Genomic DNA, 19,966 nt, shown 5'->3' with positions numbered 1-19,966 from the left:
CTCATATATTCTTTCTCTTTTTCCTCTGCATTTCAACTTATCACTATTAACCTTTGACCTGGCTCTCTTGACTGGTTTGCTCTCATTTTCTATTTTATTATTTTTGTCTTATTGTCTTCCACATGGGTGGCAGCCATTGTAGCCAAGGTTAAGGAAAAAACTCAAAGGTCAGTTTCATCATAGAACAGTAATTATTACTATTTTTCTATGTTTCCCTCATTAATTTCACTGGATATAATGCTACAGGAACCTGGAGGCCAGACTTGGCAAGCTAATAATAGACTAACTTTCAAACTCTGTGTTCAGACCATGAGTAAAAGAGAAATCAGAAGTAAACAACTGTCTTTTGAAGGGGAATCAAGTTGAAATGCATTGTTTTATGTTTACTGCACAAGACCAAAGAGCTCATCTTGATTTTCCTGTGGCCACTCAGGAAGTAGAGGAAAAGGTGAATGTGGGAGTAGTGAGAAAGTTCTGCAGTAGGAGTCTGCAAGGAGAGCGAGGCCAAGGAGAAGTGTGACAGATAGCTCCAGATTGGGAGCAGGATCCTGGGGGACTGGTCCTGGCTATGTTATTGAATTCTGGATGACTGTGGGTATTTCACCTCACCCTTATCAGGCGTCAGGAGTAAATAAGGGTGTAATTACATGATCTCTAGAGTCTGACCCACCTCTAAAGAAATTACAAAGTGCATAATATTCCTACAACTGAATATTTTAAAAGACTTACTTTTTAATCATCAGCACCATCTAGAAAAAGTACATAATGAATTCAAGTTACAAGAACACGGCAAGAGGACTAGGATAGAATAGGTATACTTTTTTTTTTTGAGGAAGATTAGCCCTGAGCTAACATCTGCTGTCAATCCTCCTCTTTTTGCTGAGGAAGACTGGCCCTGAGCTAACATCTGTGCCCATCTTCCTCTACTTTATATGTGGGATGCCTACCGCAGCATGGCTTGCCAAGCCGTGCCATGTCTGCACCCGAGATCCAAACCGGCAAACCCCAGGCCACCGAAGCAGAACGTGCGCGCTTAACCGCTGCGCTGCCGGGCTGGCCCCAGAAGAGGTATACTTCTCAGTGAAATTAAATGCGCCCGAAGTTGTTAAATATCACTTTAACTAGAGGAGTTCAGAACTCCCTCATTCATAAGCATAAGGCCTGTGTCTTCCAAAGCTGTCCCTTCTAATGGGTGTGTCTGGGGGACTCCAGAATTGTGTGTGTGCTGGAAGCCAGCGTCAAGACTCTCATCCTGCTAAGAATTAGAATCCACTGGATGAGGTTTCAGGAGCCACTGGTCTAGAGCAGGGATCTCTCAGCTTTGATTATTCCTTTGCTAGTTAAAATTATGGGGCTTGCACTCTTGATATATGCATGTTTATTTACAAATCATATGCATGTACCACTTGGATAAATCTATTAAGTACATTAGAAAATATACATAAAATAGAATTTTTAAATGAGACAGAGATGAAATAAGCTATATTTAAATTAATTTTTATAATAGTTTACTTATAATGGTATTTTTTGCTTTTCCTAAAAATGTATGTTTAACAGTAGTAATGTGATTGAATATGCTTCTTTACTTTTTGAAAATCCTGGTCAAATGCTTTGTGATGGTCAGTTTTTGTGAATGACACTCCAGAGAAAGCTACCTCAAAAAGAGATAGAGGTCTGAATGGAGGAAGCACATCATTGGCTGCCTTTCTTAAAGTATGGTATTCATTTTGCCATCCATCAATTATGCCAAGGTTTGTGTTAAAATTTGGCTAATAAAATTTCTCTTTTTCCTTAATGTTAATTAGCTTGTATTAGTCAGGGTTCTCCAGGGAAACAAACCCATAGGATATACATGAATATATAAGAGGAGATTTATTAGGGAATTGACTCATGTGATTAGAGAGGCTGAGATATGCTGAAATACGGTGCAAGCTGAAGAACCAGGAAAGCCAATGGTATAATTCAGTCCAAGTTCCAAGGCCCGAGAACTGGAGGGGGCGAGGGGGGCGCTGTAAGGAGGGAAGTGGGGGGAAGTGGGACAACATGCTGGTATATGTCTGGAATCCGAAGGCTCAAGGACCAGGAGCCCACATGTCTGAGGGCAGAAGATGGATGTCCCAGCTCAAGCAGAGGGAGTTCACCTTTCCTTCAACTTTTTGTTCTGTTTGGGCCCTCAAGGGATTGGACGATGCCTGCTCACCCTGGTGTGGGAGAATCTTCTTTACTTAGTCTACTGATGCAAATGCTAACCTCTTCTGGAAACACCCTTACAGACACACTCAGAAATAATGTTTTACCAGCTATCTGGGCAGCTCTTAGCCCAGTCAGGTTGATATATAAAATTTAACCATCATACAGCTCTTCTCAAAATTTAATTGCAAGATGTTACATTTCTATATTTTAAAAAATGGATTAAAACTTGACTTTATCTCTTGATCTGAAAGAGTAGTAAGCAAGTTAGAAAATTGTTTCCATAATTTTTTAGTGTACTTTGAGAGTTTTAAATAAGTGATACACTTAAATTGTCTTTGGCAAGAACACCACAAATGGATGAAACATTTCCAAATATCCAATTTTAAAATGTTCTTTCCATAGCACAAATTTCTTCGAAAAAGCTTCTATTTTCTCTCATGATTAAAATGTCACCACTACGTTGAAGAGACAAATTGTTTATTTTTTCAAAAATATTTGCATAGTACCACATTACTGACAGCTACTTGTCATCACAACAAAGGTAAGCAAATTTGAAGTATGTTTTTTTCCTGAAAATAAATTATTTTTGCCAACTCTTCTAAGTACATTAACAGAAGATATCTAGTGGACCCACAATAAACGTTCATGGCCTCTGACATCTCTTTGGTATTGTAAATATGCCATCATTTACGATAATATAACTTATGAATCCACTTAACTGGGCATATAGAAATGACAATAAGGCACAAGGTGGTGGAAGCAAAGGGCAGGGGGAGAGGCCACTGTCAATGCCGTTGTGTGGGGAAGTCCCCTCTTCCCTTAGCAGACCTCATAGGTGATACATGACTGGCTGACACATCGGCTCACTTGAAGGCACCAATGTTAATCTGTACATTAAAAGGCACAGTTCAGTTTTTCTTATTTTTTTGGAGAAAAATGAATATAAACCGGTTTCATTATTTCCCTCCTGTACTCCATGGACTATCTTTGTGTAGTCACTGTGTATAATGCATCCCATCGTGGAAACCACTGGTTCAGAGCTGGGCTTCTGTTTCTGGGTATCTAGCTTTCAGTTTGTGTAGTAACTTTTTCCGCAATCTAGTGTCTGTTTCTTAAAGTCCATGTCCCACTAGTTGTCCATGGCCCACTAGTTTCAGAATTGTTACAAATACAGATTTCTGGATCTTATCGCAGAATTACTCACATTAAAATGCCTGGGAGTCTGTATTTGTAACCAGCACCCTCAGGTGCTTCTTTGGCACACCACAGTTTAAGATCCACTGCATTAGACTGCAAGCTTTGTGAAGAGGGGACCATATCTCCCTACTTCATTATATCCCTAATAGCTGGCACAATAGACAGTTGACAAACTGAATTGCAATGAACAGCATAATTTGTCCTCTGGTAGAGAACTTGAGGGTTTGGTTGGGGTAATTAGTCATTGTTTGTTCATTCATTCATTCATTCATTCATTGATTCATTATTGTAGGTACTTGGGTAACAGAATATAAAACAAACTAAAAGCATTGCTGTCAATGGAGTTGATATATTGCCAGAGGGAGAAAAAAATAAAAAATATAACAAATAAGTAAATTATCTACTATGCTATAGAAAAAAAAAGCAGAGCAGGGTAAGGGGGTCAGGAGTGCTGGGGTAGGGGGTGGGGACAGGGCAGGCTGCAGGGTGATGAGATGGGCCTCACTGAGAGGACCAGCTCTGAGCAAAAGCTTAAAGGAGGTGAGGGAATCAGCCAAGTGGGTATTCCTTTCTCTTGCCACAAATTCTGTTTATCCCTCTTTTTTTTTTTCTGAGGACAACTGGCCCTGACCTGACATCTCTTGCCAATCTTCCCTTTTTCACTTGAGGAAGATTGTCACTGAGCTAACATCTGTGGCAATCTTCCTCTATTTTGTATGTGGGATGCCACCACAGTATGGCCTGATGAGCAGTGTGTAGCAAGCAGAACGTGCAAACTTAACCACTATGCCACTGGGCCAGCCCCAACTGTTCACCCCTCTGTTTCAACCAAGACTTCTGAGAAATTTTAGATGTTACTGACATACAGCAGGAGCTCAGCAAATTTTGGCTGAATGAGCAAAGATAGCATTTCGTAGAAAGAAACAATGTAGAGAAATGAAACTATAAAGTTCCTCTTCAAAACCAGGAACAACCACCAAGTAAATAAAGAAGCATTCCAAATCATATGAAGACACTTGGAAAATGTCGCCAGTAACATATGAAGATCTTACCCACACATGAAATGCTAGAGCAAAGCCCCTTTCACAGAGCCAAACAGGGCTCTGCCTGGAGGAGCTGGGGGCCAGCCTTGTGTATGCCGGGGAGCTCTACGTTCACCTGAGTGGCCTCGCCACTGTCTTGCAGTATGGAAACCTAACTTACATTTCCCAATATGGTAATCATAAAAGTGCTCAAACTGGATGAAATACACTTAAAAATTCTCCACGATAAAATATGTTGTGGTTTTGTTTGGCTTTTGGCTTTTTTTTGGGGAATGGATATAACTTCCTGCCTAAAATATTTACACAAAACAAAGTTAATTGATTATGGTTATGCAGTTTACCACTTGAATGTATTGACTTTTATTCCTATAAAGTCAACATATTTAATATTTTAAGTTAGCAATAATATATTTACTGAGCTAACATACTTAAGGGGCAAAATATTTATTGTGGCCGTGATTAACTTGTATTGAAAAGATTATGCCTTTTTCTATTTCGTCAGTTTCAAGTTTATAATCTTTTAACCATAATTTGTGATTTGTACCTTTCAATTTTTTTAATTGTAGTATTAAGATGACAAAGAAACAATTCAAAGTAGTGCCTTTTCTTTTGGAATAAGCTACTTCATATACAATAAGGAAAATAAGTGATTCGCTAGGTTCTCACAGCACTTAGAGGTGGCAATGACTTTTAGAGATTAGAGGCTAATTAAGGCCTTACTAGCCACTTATTCCTTTTTAAAAAACAATTAATGAACCTGAACTTAAGGCAGCAAAAGGTTCAGTGATTTCCCTGGAGGTGAAACAGCGAGTCAGCAGGGAAGTGGGGCAGCCACTCTTCTCCTGGAGCTCAAGGATGCACCACAAACACTTCCCTGTAACATGCTGTCATACTTTAATACTTTCACATTTGGGGCCTCACGGTGTCCTTCTAAACACACATGCATAAGATTAATAGCTTTAAAAGCTTAAGTAATCTACTTAAAATAAATGTTTCTCCCTAAAAACCTGGATTTCCCTTACTTGTAAGATATCAAATAAAAAGTAGCAGATTGTTTTGTAGATTTTGTTTTGTTTATTGTTAATCACAACAGAATTAACCATGGACTCTAGTCTCTTGTTAAGTTATTTGAGGAAAAATAAATCATCACTGTAATTTGTTGTGTTTCAGTAAAGAAACCCTCCCCCTAAAACATGCAGAGCAATCTTTGCAACAAAGTTTCATAGCTCTCTTCAGCCACCCCCAACAAAAACCACCAAACGTCCCAAGAGTGACTTTAAAGATCTAAACGAACATGCTTATTTTGAACAAATATTACCACAAGCAACTATTTATAGCCAATAAATCAAGTAAAAATCATCAGGACGAAATCCCTTTCACATTGACTTTTCAGTGAAGCACAAAACATATATTTATGTTGAATAACACACAAGTTGGAACATTATTTAAATCAATACCAAATAAAATACCATCAAATAAAGACTCCCTACACATTTGATGAACTCTTAAAAATTACTGTCAGCTAATACATGAGGTATCAAGAGTGGGACACTGTCATTCTTTAGGTCCCTGAGGGGGTCACTGAGTGGCTCTGGACTGAGAACTCCTAGGCCCATCCTGGCCACCTGCTTCAGCAATTCTCCAGAGCTTTGCTTACCCTGTTTTCTTAAGATGGAATAACACTTCCCAGGAAAATCCTTCACAGCCCAGTTGGAATGCCTCTTTCAACTGGAAGTATTTCTGACTATCCAAGTCCGAATTAGCTGTTCTTTCTGCAATACTCTCAATCATTTCACCTCCCATAACGATTAGGAGTTTCCATCCATAAGGGACTGTGTCCTAATCACATGGGCCAACTCTCGTGCTCTGCATCACAGCAGGTAGTTAAAAAAAAATCTATCTGTTGAATTTAATTGAATCTTGCTAAAATAGATCCAGAAGGGTCCACTGAGGTTATGTAGTCCAGCTTCTTCATTCCGTAGTTCAAGAAAAGAAATGATTTGTCCAATCAACACAGCAGGCTGTGATGGAAGTGGAACCTGCATTCTGAGCTTCCCTCGTGAAGCTGACATGGGTTAGTGCTGTTGGAGATCTAGCCCCTGAACTAATAGAGCACTCACTTCAGTAGGTGAGAAAAACTGGTCCAGTTCCTTCGTCACTACAGAGTGGAGGACGATGCTGACATAAAGGAAAGCAAAACTGACTGAGATTGGCGGTATATAGACGGTAGCCAAGATTGTTTTTTAAAAGATGAAAATAACACATGTATGACTAAAAGAGTTCAGAGTCCTGGCCACAGTCTTCTTAAATCAAACAATAACCCACTGGCCAGACCCATGTGACAGCCTAGAGGTCTGAATAAGTGAGTGTGCTTTACCAAGTGAGGAACTAATTTAAGAAGAGTTCTTGGAACTTCTGGCTGAGAGCAAGAGAAGTTTATAACAAGAGGATGTCTTAATCATCAGGAAGAATTGCCATGAATCCAGCAGTCTTTTTTGAGTTTCAAAATGTGACCTTAAAAATAATTTTACTTTATATCATCATGTAAGATTACACAGGAAGAACAAAGTACTAACAAGCCTTCCCTGGCTCATCCATCTCAGGCAGGTTTCCCTGTTCCCAGCTCCAGTCATACTGGTCTTCTTTCAGTTCTATGAACAGTCTAAGCTCTTTTCTACCTCGGAGGCTTTGTGTTTACTGTTCCCCTGTCTGCAGGCTCTTCTCCCTATTCTTTGCCTGGCTGGTTCCTTCTCCTTCATTAGTTCTCACCTGAAATGGTACCTCCTTAGAGAAGGACTTTTGACCAACCTACGTAAATTAGGTTTTCACTCCGCCCAGATTCTTCCTCCTCTTATTATTTTAATGATGATACTCTATTTGTATCCTTTATAACACATGACAGACTGAGTACTTTCTTGTTTGTTTACTCATTAAGATAAGGATCATGTCTTTTTCTTGTTTACCATTATATCACCAGGATCTAAACAGTGCCCGGTGCAGAGGTCAGTTGACTAAGTTAATAAATTCAAAATACTTTTATAAGATGAATTCAAAATTATTTAAGGCCCCTAGGAAACCCTTAACAAATTTTGAGAAACAGATAACTCTACTTTATGAAATGTCTGAACACAATAAATAACAAATTTCAAATATTGGTTTAATGAAAACTTTTAGATTACGCCTTTGCAGATTTTTGATACCACCACTTACTTCAGGAGTAAAACTTAAGGTTTTTTAATGCTATGTCAGAAAGTCTATATTTCTGATTGAATGGGAAAACATACCTGATTAGTCACTAATACCCAAATATTAACTATAATAAACATCCAGTTGCTTGTAATCTAATGATAAAAAGGAATGACATATAGTCAAGTTGCTCAGATTCAAAGAAAAAACCACCTTTTTGGGGTCACTAACAGAGAAAATACAAAAATAAATGATTCTCCAAGAAGGGCAGTTTTCAGAGAAATGTTTCAACTTTCTAGAAAAAAAGGATAAAGAAGACAGAAGCAACACATTCTTTCTATAACAGAAAATTAGATTAGAAACATACTAGAAAATCTGAACAGAACCTCTGATGGGAACACCATGAAAAGTAAATAAACGGATACTGTGCGTTCTCAGAGTCTGTATGTGTGTTTTTTAGGTTCTTTATTCTCAGAGAAGGAAAAAATTACAATGGCATTACTGGAATGGGGCATTTTGTAACATTGTAAACTGACTGGTAGTAGGTTTGAATCCATTCACTGCTTTTCAATTCTGATATATGACATTTTATCAAAGTCATTTGACATTAAAAAAAAAAGTTACACCTACAGTCGGGTTCTTTGGAATTAAAAGAGTAAAAATCTATTATTTGCATAACATCTGAAATCTGAATATTCAGATTTTTTTATAATTTAAAAAGGCAAAACTTAATGTAACTCCAAACAAAAACCAAATCAGAATTGGCCAAGTATAAGATCACTGTACACTATATCTTTATAGCATGTTTCTGTGTATAAGAATGACTATGAAATTAAATTGTCTTATTTCTAGCAATTTTCTTCCATAAACAATAACATCACTGCTAAAGGGGTTGCTTACAAACTTACTTGAAATATTTTGGGGGGATATTCTAGTCTTCAAAACAAATGGTAGCTGTCAAATTCTTACTGCATAATCTAAAATGTTAATCCATGTACTGTATTTCATTTGTAATAAGTCTTTATGATAAGGTTAACACTGCAACACATAACACAAATAAGAGAGCACTGAAAAATGAAAATTACTTTGCTTATGTTTCGGTATTAGAATTTTATTTGCTAAAGGGTAAAAACCGATTTGCAAAATTCACAGTTAACTTAAAACAATAGTTTTAAACCTTTTATTCCTAGCCCTTACTGCCTTCAGGAAGGGGAGAACATCTGGTTATTTAAGGAACACAATATGTTCACATTTTCTATGACTTTTGTTTCTAATTGGGTTTTAAAATTTTTTTTGAATTTGAACAACTAGTTAGAACAATGTTTTTTTAATCACTTCATATTTTTCAGACTGTCCTCCTTCTATCCCTCTACTTCCTCTAGTGGATTGTTGTTGGAAATCTGCTCAGTGGTTCTAATATGATAAAGAGAAGAAAATGAGAATTAGGATCATGGTCTGAAGAGCTAAGTATAGAAACCCTACTTATGGTGAACAGAGTATAAGATGCTACAGATACTTAACTATCCAGTCTCTTCATACAGCATACACTTTATTTATTTATTTATTTATTTATTTATTTTTGAGGAAGATCAGCCCTGAGCTAACATCTGCTGTCAATCCTCCTCTTTTTGCCGAGGAAGGCTGGCCCTGAGCTAACATCAGTGCCCGTCTTCCTCTACTTTATATGTGGGACACCTACCACAGCATGGCTTGTCAAGTGGTGCCATGTCTGCACCCAGGATCCAAACCGGTGAACCCCGGGCTGCCGAAGCAGAGCGTGCACACTTAACCGCTGTGCCACCGGGCTGGCCCCCATCAGCAAACATTTAAAAAAATCTCAAACAATTCTTGGGCCACTTATATACATGGCAATTTCATTTATTTCTGATGCAAATAAATGTCTATTACAAATAGAAAAATTTGTATAAGAAATATCAGTAACTAGGATTCTACTATTTTTAAAACTAATGAAGCTATAGCTCTTGTGTGGAAAGGTGGTTGGAAGACCTGGGTTCAACTGCTGGCTCTGCCACTGACAAGCTGTGTGACCTTGAAGGACTCCCTAAACTTCACCTTGATCCTCAGTTTGTTTATCTATAGAAGGAGAAGCTGGATTAGACTCTCTTGGTTCTCTGCAGTTCTGAAATTATTAGTGACAGTCTAAGTGAGGTATATTAACCACATTCTTTGCTAGGTCTTCTTCATTCCATAATATTGAAAGGTGGTAACAGGTTTTCAAATAATTCTAACACATAGTAAATTTAAGGAACTAGATGCTCTTTAAGTTCAAGTTGTAGGGTTAATTCACTGCCATGATAAAAATGGCAGCTGACAAATATATAACGACTGTGGCTTCTATGGAATATGGATATGGGTTCCAGAAATATGCTAGGTGACTGAGATCCACCTAGATTAGAGTCAGTATGGTATACTAGAAGACACTTAGCATTTGAGTCAGAATACAATTCTACCATTATTAATATCAACCACTGCAGGACACAAAGCTAAATGCTACAAAATAAGCAGGATCATAAGGAGAAATAATTGATAAAATAAATAAGCAAATAGCTAAAGCACAAGGTGCTGTGGGCACTCAAAGAGGAAAACATGGCCTATCAGAGCCTGGAAATGGCTTCCTGGAGCAGGAAGAATGGATGCCGGGAATCTCAGGAGGGAATGAGTAGATACAAAGGTCATGGAGTCACTTTAGCTAGCTTGGAAGCTTACAAGCTTTTTGGCCTTGGGAAAGCCACACAATCTTGACCTCCCTGTATAGAAAAAGAATGAGGAAAGATAACTGGCTCTGCCTATGTCATAGCTTGTTGTGAGAACCAAATTAAGCACATGAAATGCTTGGAAACTGTGAAGAAGTATGATCCTATGATTACAGTTTAGAGGCCCATTATTTCAGTCTGTTTAAATAAGAAATCTTTTCACAGTAAAGCCTATATCTGATATAAAACAGTTAAAGCTCAGCATCTTAAGCTTTACTTGCAGAGTCTATTCTCAATTGAGCAATCTCCACTGGGATTTAGGGATAGCGATAGGACAAAGAGCTTCTCTGAAGGCTGACAATGAACTTAGGGGAGCTCAGAGTTCCTTGTTTATTTTTATTTTACTGAGTCTATCAGCAACACTCAACACAACTGTCACATGAAGCTGGGATATGGGAAAGTGTACTTTCATGCCTCAAATTTCATCTTTCTACTAGTTCCTTTCATAGAGACTTGTGTGTTTATATACTTGTTCTGATCTACTTGAATCAGGAATGATTCAAGTATTTTAAGCGTTTCATTGTTGCTAATAAATAGAAAACATTTAAAGCACTCTGACGTCTGGATTCTTAGAGGATATGGATGGGGTACTAAAATCGTCTTTCCTTCTCTTTCTTTTCCCTCAGCATAAATGGCCTCCTTTACGTCTTTAAAATCGCCATAAATGACACTGAAAACTCCGTCCACTTGTGGATTTCTATAATATATACAAACTTGCTGCTTTTTTCCTTTTTTTTATTTGTACCTTTGTAGCACTGGATTGGCTCCCGTTACATCATTAGAAGTCAGTTCTTTATGGACAAAGGCTGCTCTGGTTGGGTGAATCATTAGAGACAATTTAACTCAATCACAAAAGAGAAGACCAAGACTCAGCAAGCGTGAGTTTCCCAAAATCGCAAGGATGATTGGTAGCAGAGTCAGGATTTCATGTAGTGTCCCGATTCCTAACTCAGGCTCCTTGAAGGATACTATGCTGCGATAGACCTACAATTAGCACATGTGCCAAGTGATGTTAGTTATCATTTGACATTTACTAAATAATGTCAATGAGTCAGCCACTATATAAACTTAACCAAGACTATAACCTTGCTGGGTTAGCCATCTGAAAGCCCCTTAATACTATACAGCTTTCTTTACTTTTCCTATAGATATCATCATTCCATGAACTTGTTCTCAAGAGATTTTTAAACGTGACTCCTTCCCGCCCAATTTCTTATGTCTCAGAAATATCAGTTTAAGCTCCCACATTTTGAACCATTATCTTGATCTTGTTTTTCCTTGGTAAGAAGACCCTGAATATAAAAGTGGGGAATATCTTTTTTTAGATACTTATGCTATTCATTACTTTTTTTCTTAAACCTTAGAGAATGTATTTTTTTAATGCTTGTAGAATTGGTTTCATTATACCCTTATATTATGTACAGTACCTTATTGAGATAAAAAGTACTCTACTAAAATCACAGATTCTATTAATAACATTAATGGATTTAGTATATAGAATTCTACAACTAGAAGAGCAAATGATTCATAGGAAGATCAACCACATTTAGCCAGGAAAAAATTACCAAGATCAATAGGTTTAGATAACATATTCATTTCTCCTTTCAATTAAACCAAACAAATCACACAAGTAGAGAATTCAAATAGTCATTTTAGCAATTTTTCCCCACTCTGTATGACTCTAAGAATCCCTAATGCTGAGCTAGTAGAATCTACCTCAATCTGTAGACCAAAACTCACATATCTCATTGACTAGCAAACTCATTCTTTATTCCTTTTATAGATATTTCATAATCTTGGTTATTTATTATAAAGAATATATACTTATACAACTTACATACACATATATACATAAAAAAATATGTATGGGGTTTTTGATTTTCGCAGTCAGACTCCTAAGCCTTACCAGAAAAAAACTCATCTATATGCTACCTTAGGTATCAGAGAAACAATGGATTATATTTTTGATATTTCATGGAATTTTGTGTAAGAGAAATTATATAAAATTGTGTATTTCTTCAGAAAATAGATACAGGCACAAGGAAATGAATTCTCTCAAATCAATCAAAGAATAAATAGAATGTTGAAGTCAACAACCGAGGAAAGGACAGAAATCTTTTAGAATCAAAACCTTGAACTTGGAGGCCCAAGTTGATCAGACAGAGCTTTGGCAACGGAATCTACAGACAGACTGACTCAAAGACAGTTCAGCAACTGCCAACATGACTGTTGGGAGTTCTGCCAAAGAGCCAAAGGCTGGGATTACTACCCATTGCCTGGCATTCTCACACTCGTGTTTGAAGCTTTCTCTCTTACTACTTCATCCAATATTTTTGTTTGGCTCAAAAGCATCAAGAATTCACAGATTTTTTTAGATCATTAAATGTTCTTATTTTCAAGAAATATAACATTAGTTGTAAAAGAGCACACTTCTTCTCTGAAGTGTAAAGAAAATTTTGGTGACTTGCTTTAAGTTCAAATAGAGAAATCAGCATTAAAGACTGTTTAAATCTTTATTTTATTAGGTTACTTCCTCACCCACAAAATAAGAAATACATAGTCATAATATGAAATAATTTAGTATTTTATTGTATCATAAATTCTTACAGAACTGGTCCTTTTTGTAGTTCTAATGTCTTGGTCTTCACATGGCCTCCAAGGCTCTACTTGGATAAGCTGGCCCTTGTAAGGGGTACCAATGATAACAAAGTGTAGTTATAAGGAGAAGCAGTTGTTCAACCACTTCCTTGAGTTATGAGGAAGGCAGGAGGGCAGAAGAACTTTCTGAGGGATAAGCAATGTGTGCTCCAGTTTCTCATGACAATGTCCAGTTAATTTGCCTGCTGAGTTGCTAGCCAATGAGGCAGGTGAGTTTTGGCCTACAACTCTAGGCAAATTCTTTTATTAGGCAATGTATCTGCCATTAGATGCATTCTACTTTAGGAATTCTTGGAGTCATAGAGAGATATCAATTTTTCACTGAACTTAAAATGATGCATATCCTACTTGGAAAGCTTACCTTTGGATCTCGAAGAAACAGAGCCTTAAGAATCAGTGAGTGTACATCCCCGATTGGGGGGAAATGCATCAGAAGGCCAAGACAGGTCTGGTAGTTACTAGAGATCACTAAATAAGAGGGAAAAAACATAATTCAGAAGCAATACTGTTTAAGATATTTGCATTACTGAGAGTAAAAAAATAACTTAGATTCAAAGAAAGCAAATCAATAATTCAATTGATTTGATAAAAGGAAATAGGGAGAAGGGATCTTTACCAAATGGCCTTTGAAGTAGCACACTGTACTGTTAATTGCAATCTAATACACTAGCACTTATCCTCAGGGGGCGCTGGAAGGAAGAGCCTCAGATACAGATATGTGTGTGCATTTGCAATATAAATAAACTCTTAGAAGCATGCATATTTATTGCCATTTATATGGCTGTGTTTAAATATCTCTAGTTTTGCTGCTTAGAAATTAGTAACAAAAATCTTATGAATGGGAAAGAACCAGTTTAAAATTCTCATAAAATAACATTTACCCTGATTATTATGCTTCGTAACTTACGTATGTTACACTTATTCTTTTGTACATATAAAAATTACATAATTCAAAATTAAAGAAAACATAATTTCTTCCAATTATTTGTTCTTCTAAAGGTAACAAGGAATTTAGGGAGAATATCCATGCAGCATTTCTTGGAGGAAAAATGTCAAAATCTTCACAGATAAGCCTAACTATATTCCTTAGGCTGTCATTTAATTTTTTTTTCAAATCAACCTAATTATGGGCGCAATTATTAAACACATCTTTTTAGGCAGGTCTATGTAAACTACTTCATTTCTTGGCAATCCATCTGCCACTGCTGTCACAGTTGGGCCCATTAACGACGCTTATTTTGTAAGCCACACTGACTGCCTCCACAGCACTGATGTGAGGAAACTTTACACTTATAACTTCCTGTGGTTGCAACAGAATCCCTTTCATTAATCAGAACAGTTCGTTGAAAAATATTCCATAGGAAAACTGTGATTCAATAGAAACAACACAAATCACAAAAGAAACAATTATTTGTAATCGGAAATACCCGTGATTCTTGGAAGATCTTTTTTCTTCTTCTGTTGGAAACACCATTTCTCGCTATAGCTTCCCACCCCCTCCCCCTTCCCATGAACATTATGGGGAAAGGAGACAGGACTGGGCAAAATGAATAATTATAATCTATGTAAGGAACCACTTTATCATCTTCATTTCCGTTGCTGATCTGACAGCTTGTAATTTCATACATCTGCTTTCATTTGTAAAGCACTCACTTATCCTACCCTTTCTATATCTGTTCAGACTCGTCTTTTCTTACTTGTTCATTGTCATATTCACATTCAGTTACCTGTTGTCCTTTTTAGGCTAGAATCCAAAAAGCTAGGACAATGAGAATAGTATGTTTTCACGTACAGTTTTCTTTGAGATCTAGCAAGTAAATAAAACTTAGGTAATTTATTTTATAACTCATAAAGTTATTTGCCCAAACACTATAATGATTATATATTATTAGTAACTGACTCAGGAAGAATTCTTGTATATTCTGTAAGAGAGGCAGAAGAGTTTTGTGGAAATGGTTCTAGGCTCAGGATTCAAAGATGTGGGCTTGAATCCTAGGACACCGTTCAAACCTTTCATAAAGTTGGCTAAAGATTAAATGATATAACCTATGTGACTGATTCACAGTAGCTGCTCAAAACCTTTTGGGGGTAACCTCTCTGGGCTTAAGTTTAGTCATTTGGAAAACAACTTTCTGACTTAAAAAAAAAAATTAACTGCCTACTTCATTCAATCCAATAATTATTTGTTGAGTACCTAACCCATGAAAGATCCCATGTTAGGAGAGGATGCAGAGATGAACAAAACACAGTCCTCATCCTGAAGAAAATTAAAGTACAGAAGGGTAAAGAAGTAACAACGAGCAGTTATTATTACTACTACCACTAAGATGTTAACGAATTATTGAAGGCTTTCTGAGGCCAGGCCCTATGCCAAAGAACTTCACCTGCATTATCTCATTTAATTTCTATGGCAATCTTATTATAAGGGTATAATTATCATCCCTGTTTTACAGATGAGAAAACTGATACTTGGAAAGCTTAAGTCATTTGCCCAAATCACACAGTGATTTGGTGGAGGAGCAAGATTTGAAATTCAGAAATCTAGCTGCAGCGTCTGTGCTCTAAGACATGGCTTTGTTCTGAGAGGCCATTGTTTTGAAAATCAAATGACATAAAGGATGCAAATAGTCATTGCAATCATTGCAAACAGAAAAGCCAATTAGTATTATTACTCTTGTTAAGTAGTTTTAAGTAGCTTGGAAGGTCAGCATAACCCAGTCTCTAAAACAGCCTGATAATAGTAGGTATTTATTTGAAGGGACCAGAGCAACAACTCTATATTATTACAACTTGACAGAACTGTTGAAGCCATTGGATGCTGTAAAATACATAAAGGAAGTCAAATAATGTATTAATATTCTGCTTGCAGAACAAATGAAGGAGCTAACATTCTTTTTCTCATTTCTCCCATCCATCCATCCATCCATCCAGTCACCGAATGCAATGAATGTTTCCTGAGCACCTACTAAATCCTGGATACACGGAGACTGCACTAGGCACCGGCAGTAGGGATATAACGTCAAAGGAGTCTGACTTTGGAAGGGTAGCAGAACATGCCACCCCGAAATACGGCTGTAGGAGTTCAAGACATGCCACCCCAAAATATGCTGCTTTGGTATTTTGATTATTTTGAGCTGTAGGTACCTGAAAAACGCAAATTCAGCTTTCTCTGAACTCCCCTTATCTGCTTTAAGATAAATCCTCCAAAAGGAACTCAATTGTCATAAATCTCCCCCAGACAAACTTTGTCACAAATTATCATACCTCCCATCTATTCTTCTAAGGGCCCATTCATCTTTCCTACAAATCATTTACCCTCCCCGAAGAGGCCTACACATCCCCCTCCTCTCTCTTATAAGATAGTATTTAATCCTGAATTCTACAGGCATCTCTGAGAGTCACTCATTTTCCCCTGAGTATTGCCCAGATATATATGAAGTAGGCATGTTAATAAACTTTTGTTTTTCTCTTGTTCATTTGTCTTTTTATTACAGAATGCCAGCTGAAAACCTAACTGGGTAAAGTTTTACCTCCTCTACAGCCCTCTGCCCTCAGATCATGACATCTCTAATTTATTAACAAAAATCTGTAACTTTAGAGCACTTTTAATTTGTAAGTACATATGCTAAGTATTAAGTCCCTTTTGAATAACTGTGCCCGATTTAGAGGAGGCAAAAGAGAATTATACAAACTGTTTTAAAAAACCAAAATAGCAGAGATCTGATAGAATAAGAATTTAGTTTTGATCCTTAGAATAAATTTTTGTTGAACCTAAAAAACTCATCTAGGGGTCAACCTGGTGGAGCAGTGGTTAAATTCATGCACTCTGCTTCGGCAGCCTGGGGTTCCCCAGTTCAGATCCCAGATGCACTGCTTATTGAGCCATACTGCGGCAGGTGTCCCACATATAAAAAGAGGAAGATGGGTACAGATGTTAGCTCAGGGCCAATCTTCCTCAGCAAAAAGTGGAGGGTTGGTGGCAGATGTTAGATCAGGGCCAATCTTCCTCAGCAAAAAGAGGAGGATTCATGGCAGATGTTAGCTCAGGGCCAATCTTCCTCAGCAAAAAGTGGAGGGTTGGTGGCAGATGTTAGATCAGGGCCAATCTTCCTCAGCAAAAAGAGGAGGATTCATGGAAGATGTTAGCTCAGGGCTAATCTTCCTCAAAAAACCCCCCCAAACCAAAAAACTCATCTATAATACTGTTTCTTTTCCAGTGTTTATTCTATCAGAGCAGGGCAGTGACATGAGGGGAAAAAGTGAAAGATTAAAAAAATACTGAGTTTCGGTATCTGACTACATTTGAAATCAAGTATGAATATGCTTTAAAAACAAAGTACTGAAGCCACACTCCAGAGAGCTTATTCAAGGAAGGTTAAGACAACGTGAGTGGTATCTAGTAAAACAGACTGGATTTGGAATCAGATGATCCAGATTAGCATCCAGATTAGATCTCTACCAGAATGCTGGCCACGTCACTGATGATATGTGTGAATTCAGGCAAGCCGCTTAACTTCACTGAACCTTTATTTCCCCATTTATAAAACAGGTAATGCTCACTCTGTCTGTGGGGTTTCTGTAAGGGTGGCACAGATGCAAGGTAGTGTGATTCCTCATGTTGCTTAATTCTTACTGAACACCACTTCCTCCACATGAAGCAGAGCTGACCTCTCTGTCTCTGCCTTTAAATGACCCACAGTTGTTCTTGAGTGGTCTAAGGGAGCTGACTTAAGTAGTTTCTCCAGAAGTATCAATAAGAAATAATTACATCAGTAAAGATAGTAGAGGACATGACTGTTCTGATAAAGTTTAAAGCAATGTGGATAAATAACTTAAGTATATGTTAGAGTTAACTCTACTTACAATTGTTAACATTTGTAAATAAAGCACTTTATTCAAATTATTTAATTTCATATTTTGATATACTTTTTCAAGGTTATCAAATGGACTGAGAACAACCACCACAGAACATAAAACTACACGTAGATTTCCTTTACTTTCTCTAAAATTAAAAAAAGTAATAGTCAGTACTTATTAAGGACATATAAAGTGCCTGGCAACTTGCCATATATTATACCAACTCCCCATGAGTCTTCCTAACCCTCCCTCAGGAAGGCATTATCATCAACTCCACATTATGGGTGAGGAGAGGGTAGTGCAGAATGGATAAACAGCACATCGAGGCCACAGGGCTCCTGGATGGCAGAGACACAGCTGAACCCACGTTTGTGTGGCTGCAAACCTCACTCTTCACCACTGTCATCTTACACTTTCCTGCGTTCCCAGCAGAGAGTGTCACAATGAGGGTATCTGTATGCAGAAGTCAAGTTCAGACAGTACAGCTGGCTTCTGAACACCAACTATACTGTAAGTCACAGGGAAGCCTCAAAGATAAATGAAAAAAGCCCTCAGTGTATAAGGTCAGGTATAGTAAATATTTAGGAATAGGCATAAACTCTTGAAGTTCGCTATAGAATGGCATATAAAACAAATAATCATGGATTAAATATAAAACAATAATGGGCTAACAACAAAAAAGGAAATCTTAAGGCTTTAACATAATTTATTGTGCCTCTCCACTGAAAACAAAGTCAACATGTAAGTGTCTTGCAAGGAACGTAGCACGCAGAAGGCATTCAATAAATGCTACATGCTCTGAAAAAAATATTTGTTGAGGGTCTACATGCAGGAAAAAATACATAATCAGTACACGCAGTGTCTTCAACTATTTAAAAACCCTTACTACTTTAACTTCCTCAGCTATGAAATGGCAACATACAAAATGAGATTTCAAATGGACATGAAAACCAGGTGGGGTAGGGAGTAAATCATAAATAAAAACAACAAAACTTTTATTCTTTGCTGTCTTGGAGAAAGCCAAGTATAAAACAGGGTCATAGCGTTCTCCATACGAAGTGATTTTCACGTAGTGTTTAAGACCCTCGTAAGACACATCCTTCCAGGTTTTCCTCTCTGGTTGCTGCTGTGACAGCTGCCTCTCTGAGCACCATCAATCATGGCAACATCCACCCTTGAGACCTAAGACGGACACACGCTCTTCTGTAAACAATGGGTTAGTCCTTATTTCTCTAGTAGAGTTTGTGCAGAATAATATGAAATTTTTCAATTAGATTTTTGGAAAGAGGGCAATCTCAAATTCAGAATAGCTCACTCTTTTGTCTAGAAAAAGACTTTAAAAATTGTTCTTCTTACTGCTTTCCAAGCTTAAAACACTTTAAACAATTTATTTTCATCAGAGATCAAACAATGTAAGAGATCTTTACTCAAGAATTTATACCTTTAAACATACAGTGTTGCCAACTGAAAGGCAGTAAGGAAGGAAGCATCCAAGTGCAGAACTGCTAGCGGTTAGGGTGCGAGCACAGAAGACAGACCACTTTACCAGAGAAGTCAGAAGGACAGCATGTGAGCTCCAGCGTGTCACTGGCATTAGCTGTGAAATTTGAAGCCAATCAGTTAAGTGGACAGGCTTGAGTGTTCACCACCATCTCTATCTCATTACCTATTAAGGGAATAAATGAAATGATACTGTGCAAAAACTTGCAGTCTTTTAATACAAGTAATTACCATTAATGTAATAATTGTAGGGATGTGTTCAGAATCAGGACCTACGTTCGATTTCCACATCTGTAAAATGTCATGGAAATAAGTCTGAAAAAATTTAGTGTGCATCAAGATTTAAGAAAGAAATAGTAAGCCTGATTCATGGTTTTTGCCTCTATTTTTAATCCAAATAAAGGGAAACCATAGGTCATGTTTTTAATTAATTAGTTAATTTGAATACAGATATTTATAGGACATTTTATTTCATTGTGCTTAGTGATTTTTAATTCCTTACTCAGAAATATAGATCTGTCATTAAAAATGGTTGTGAAGTACAGAAGATATTTAACA

The 19,966-nt window shown here is 37.2% G+C and overlaps 1 protein-coding gene across 2 annotated transcripts in view; it reads right to left on the bottom strand.

The window, feature by feature from the left end:
* TBC1D5 (TBC1 domain family member 5) overlaps nt 1-19,966 on the bottom strand; it is a 564,348-nt gene that overhangs the window by 116,529 nt on the left and 427,853 nt on the right. For both annotated transcript variants that reach the window (XM_014842157.3, XM_014842161.3), the window contains exon 16: nt 13,413-13,519. In XM_014842157.3, coding sequence (XP_014697643.2) covers nt 13,413-13,519 — 107 coding nt within the window. The remainder of the gene's footprint in view (nt 1-13,412; nt 13,520-19,966) is intronic.

This window comes from Equus asinus, chromosome 21, assembly GCF_041296235.1.
Source record: "Equus asinus isolate D_3611 breed Donkey chromosome 21, EquAss-T2T_v2, whole genome shotgun sequence".
Taxonomy (NCBI): domain Eukaryota; kingdom Metazoa; phylum Chordata; class Mammalia; order Perissodactyla; family Equidae; genus Equus; species Equus asinus.
Note: the sequence above shows the minus strand (reverse complement) of the source record. Positions and strands in the feature narration are given on the sequence as shown.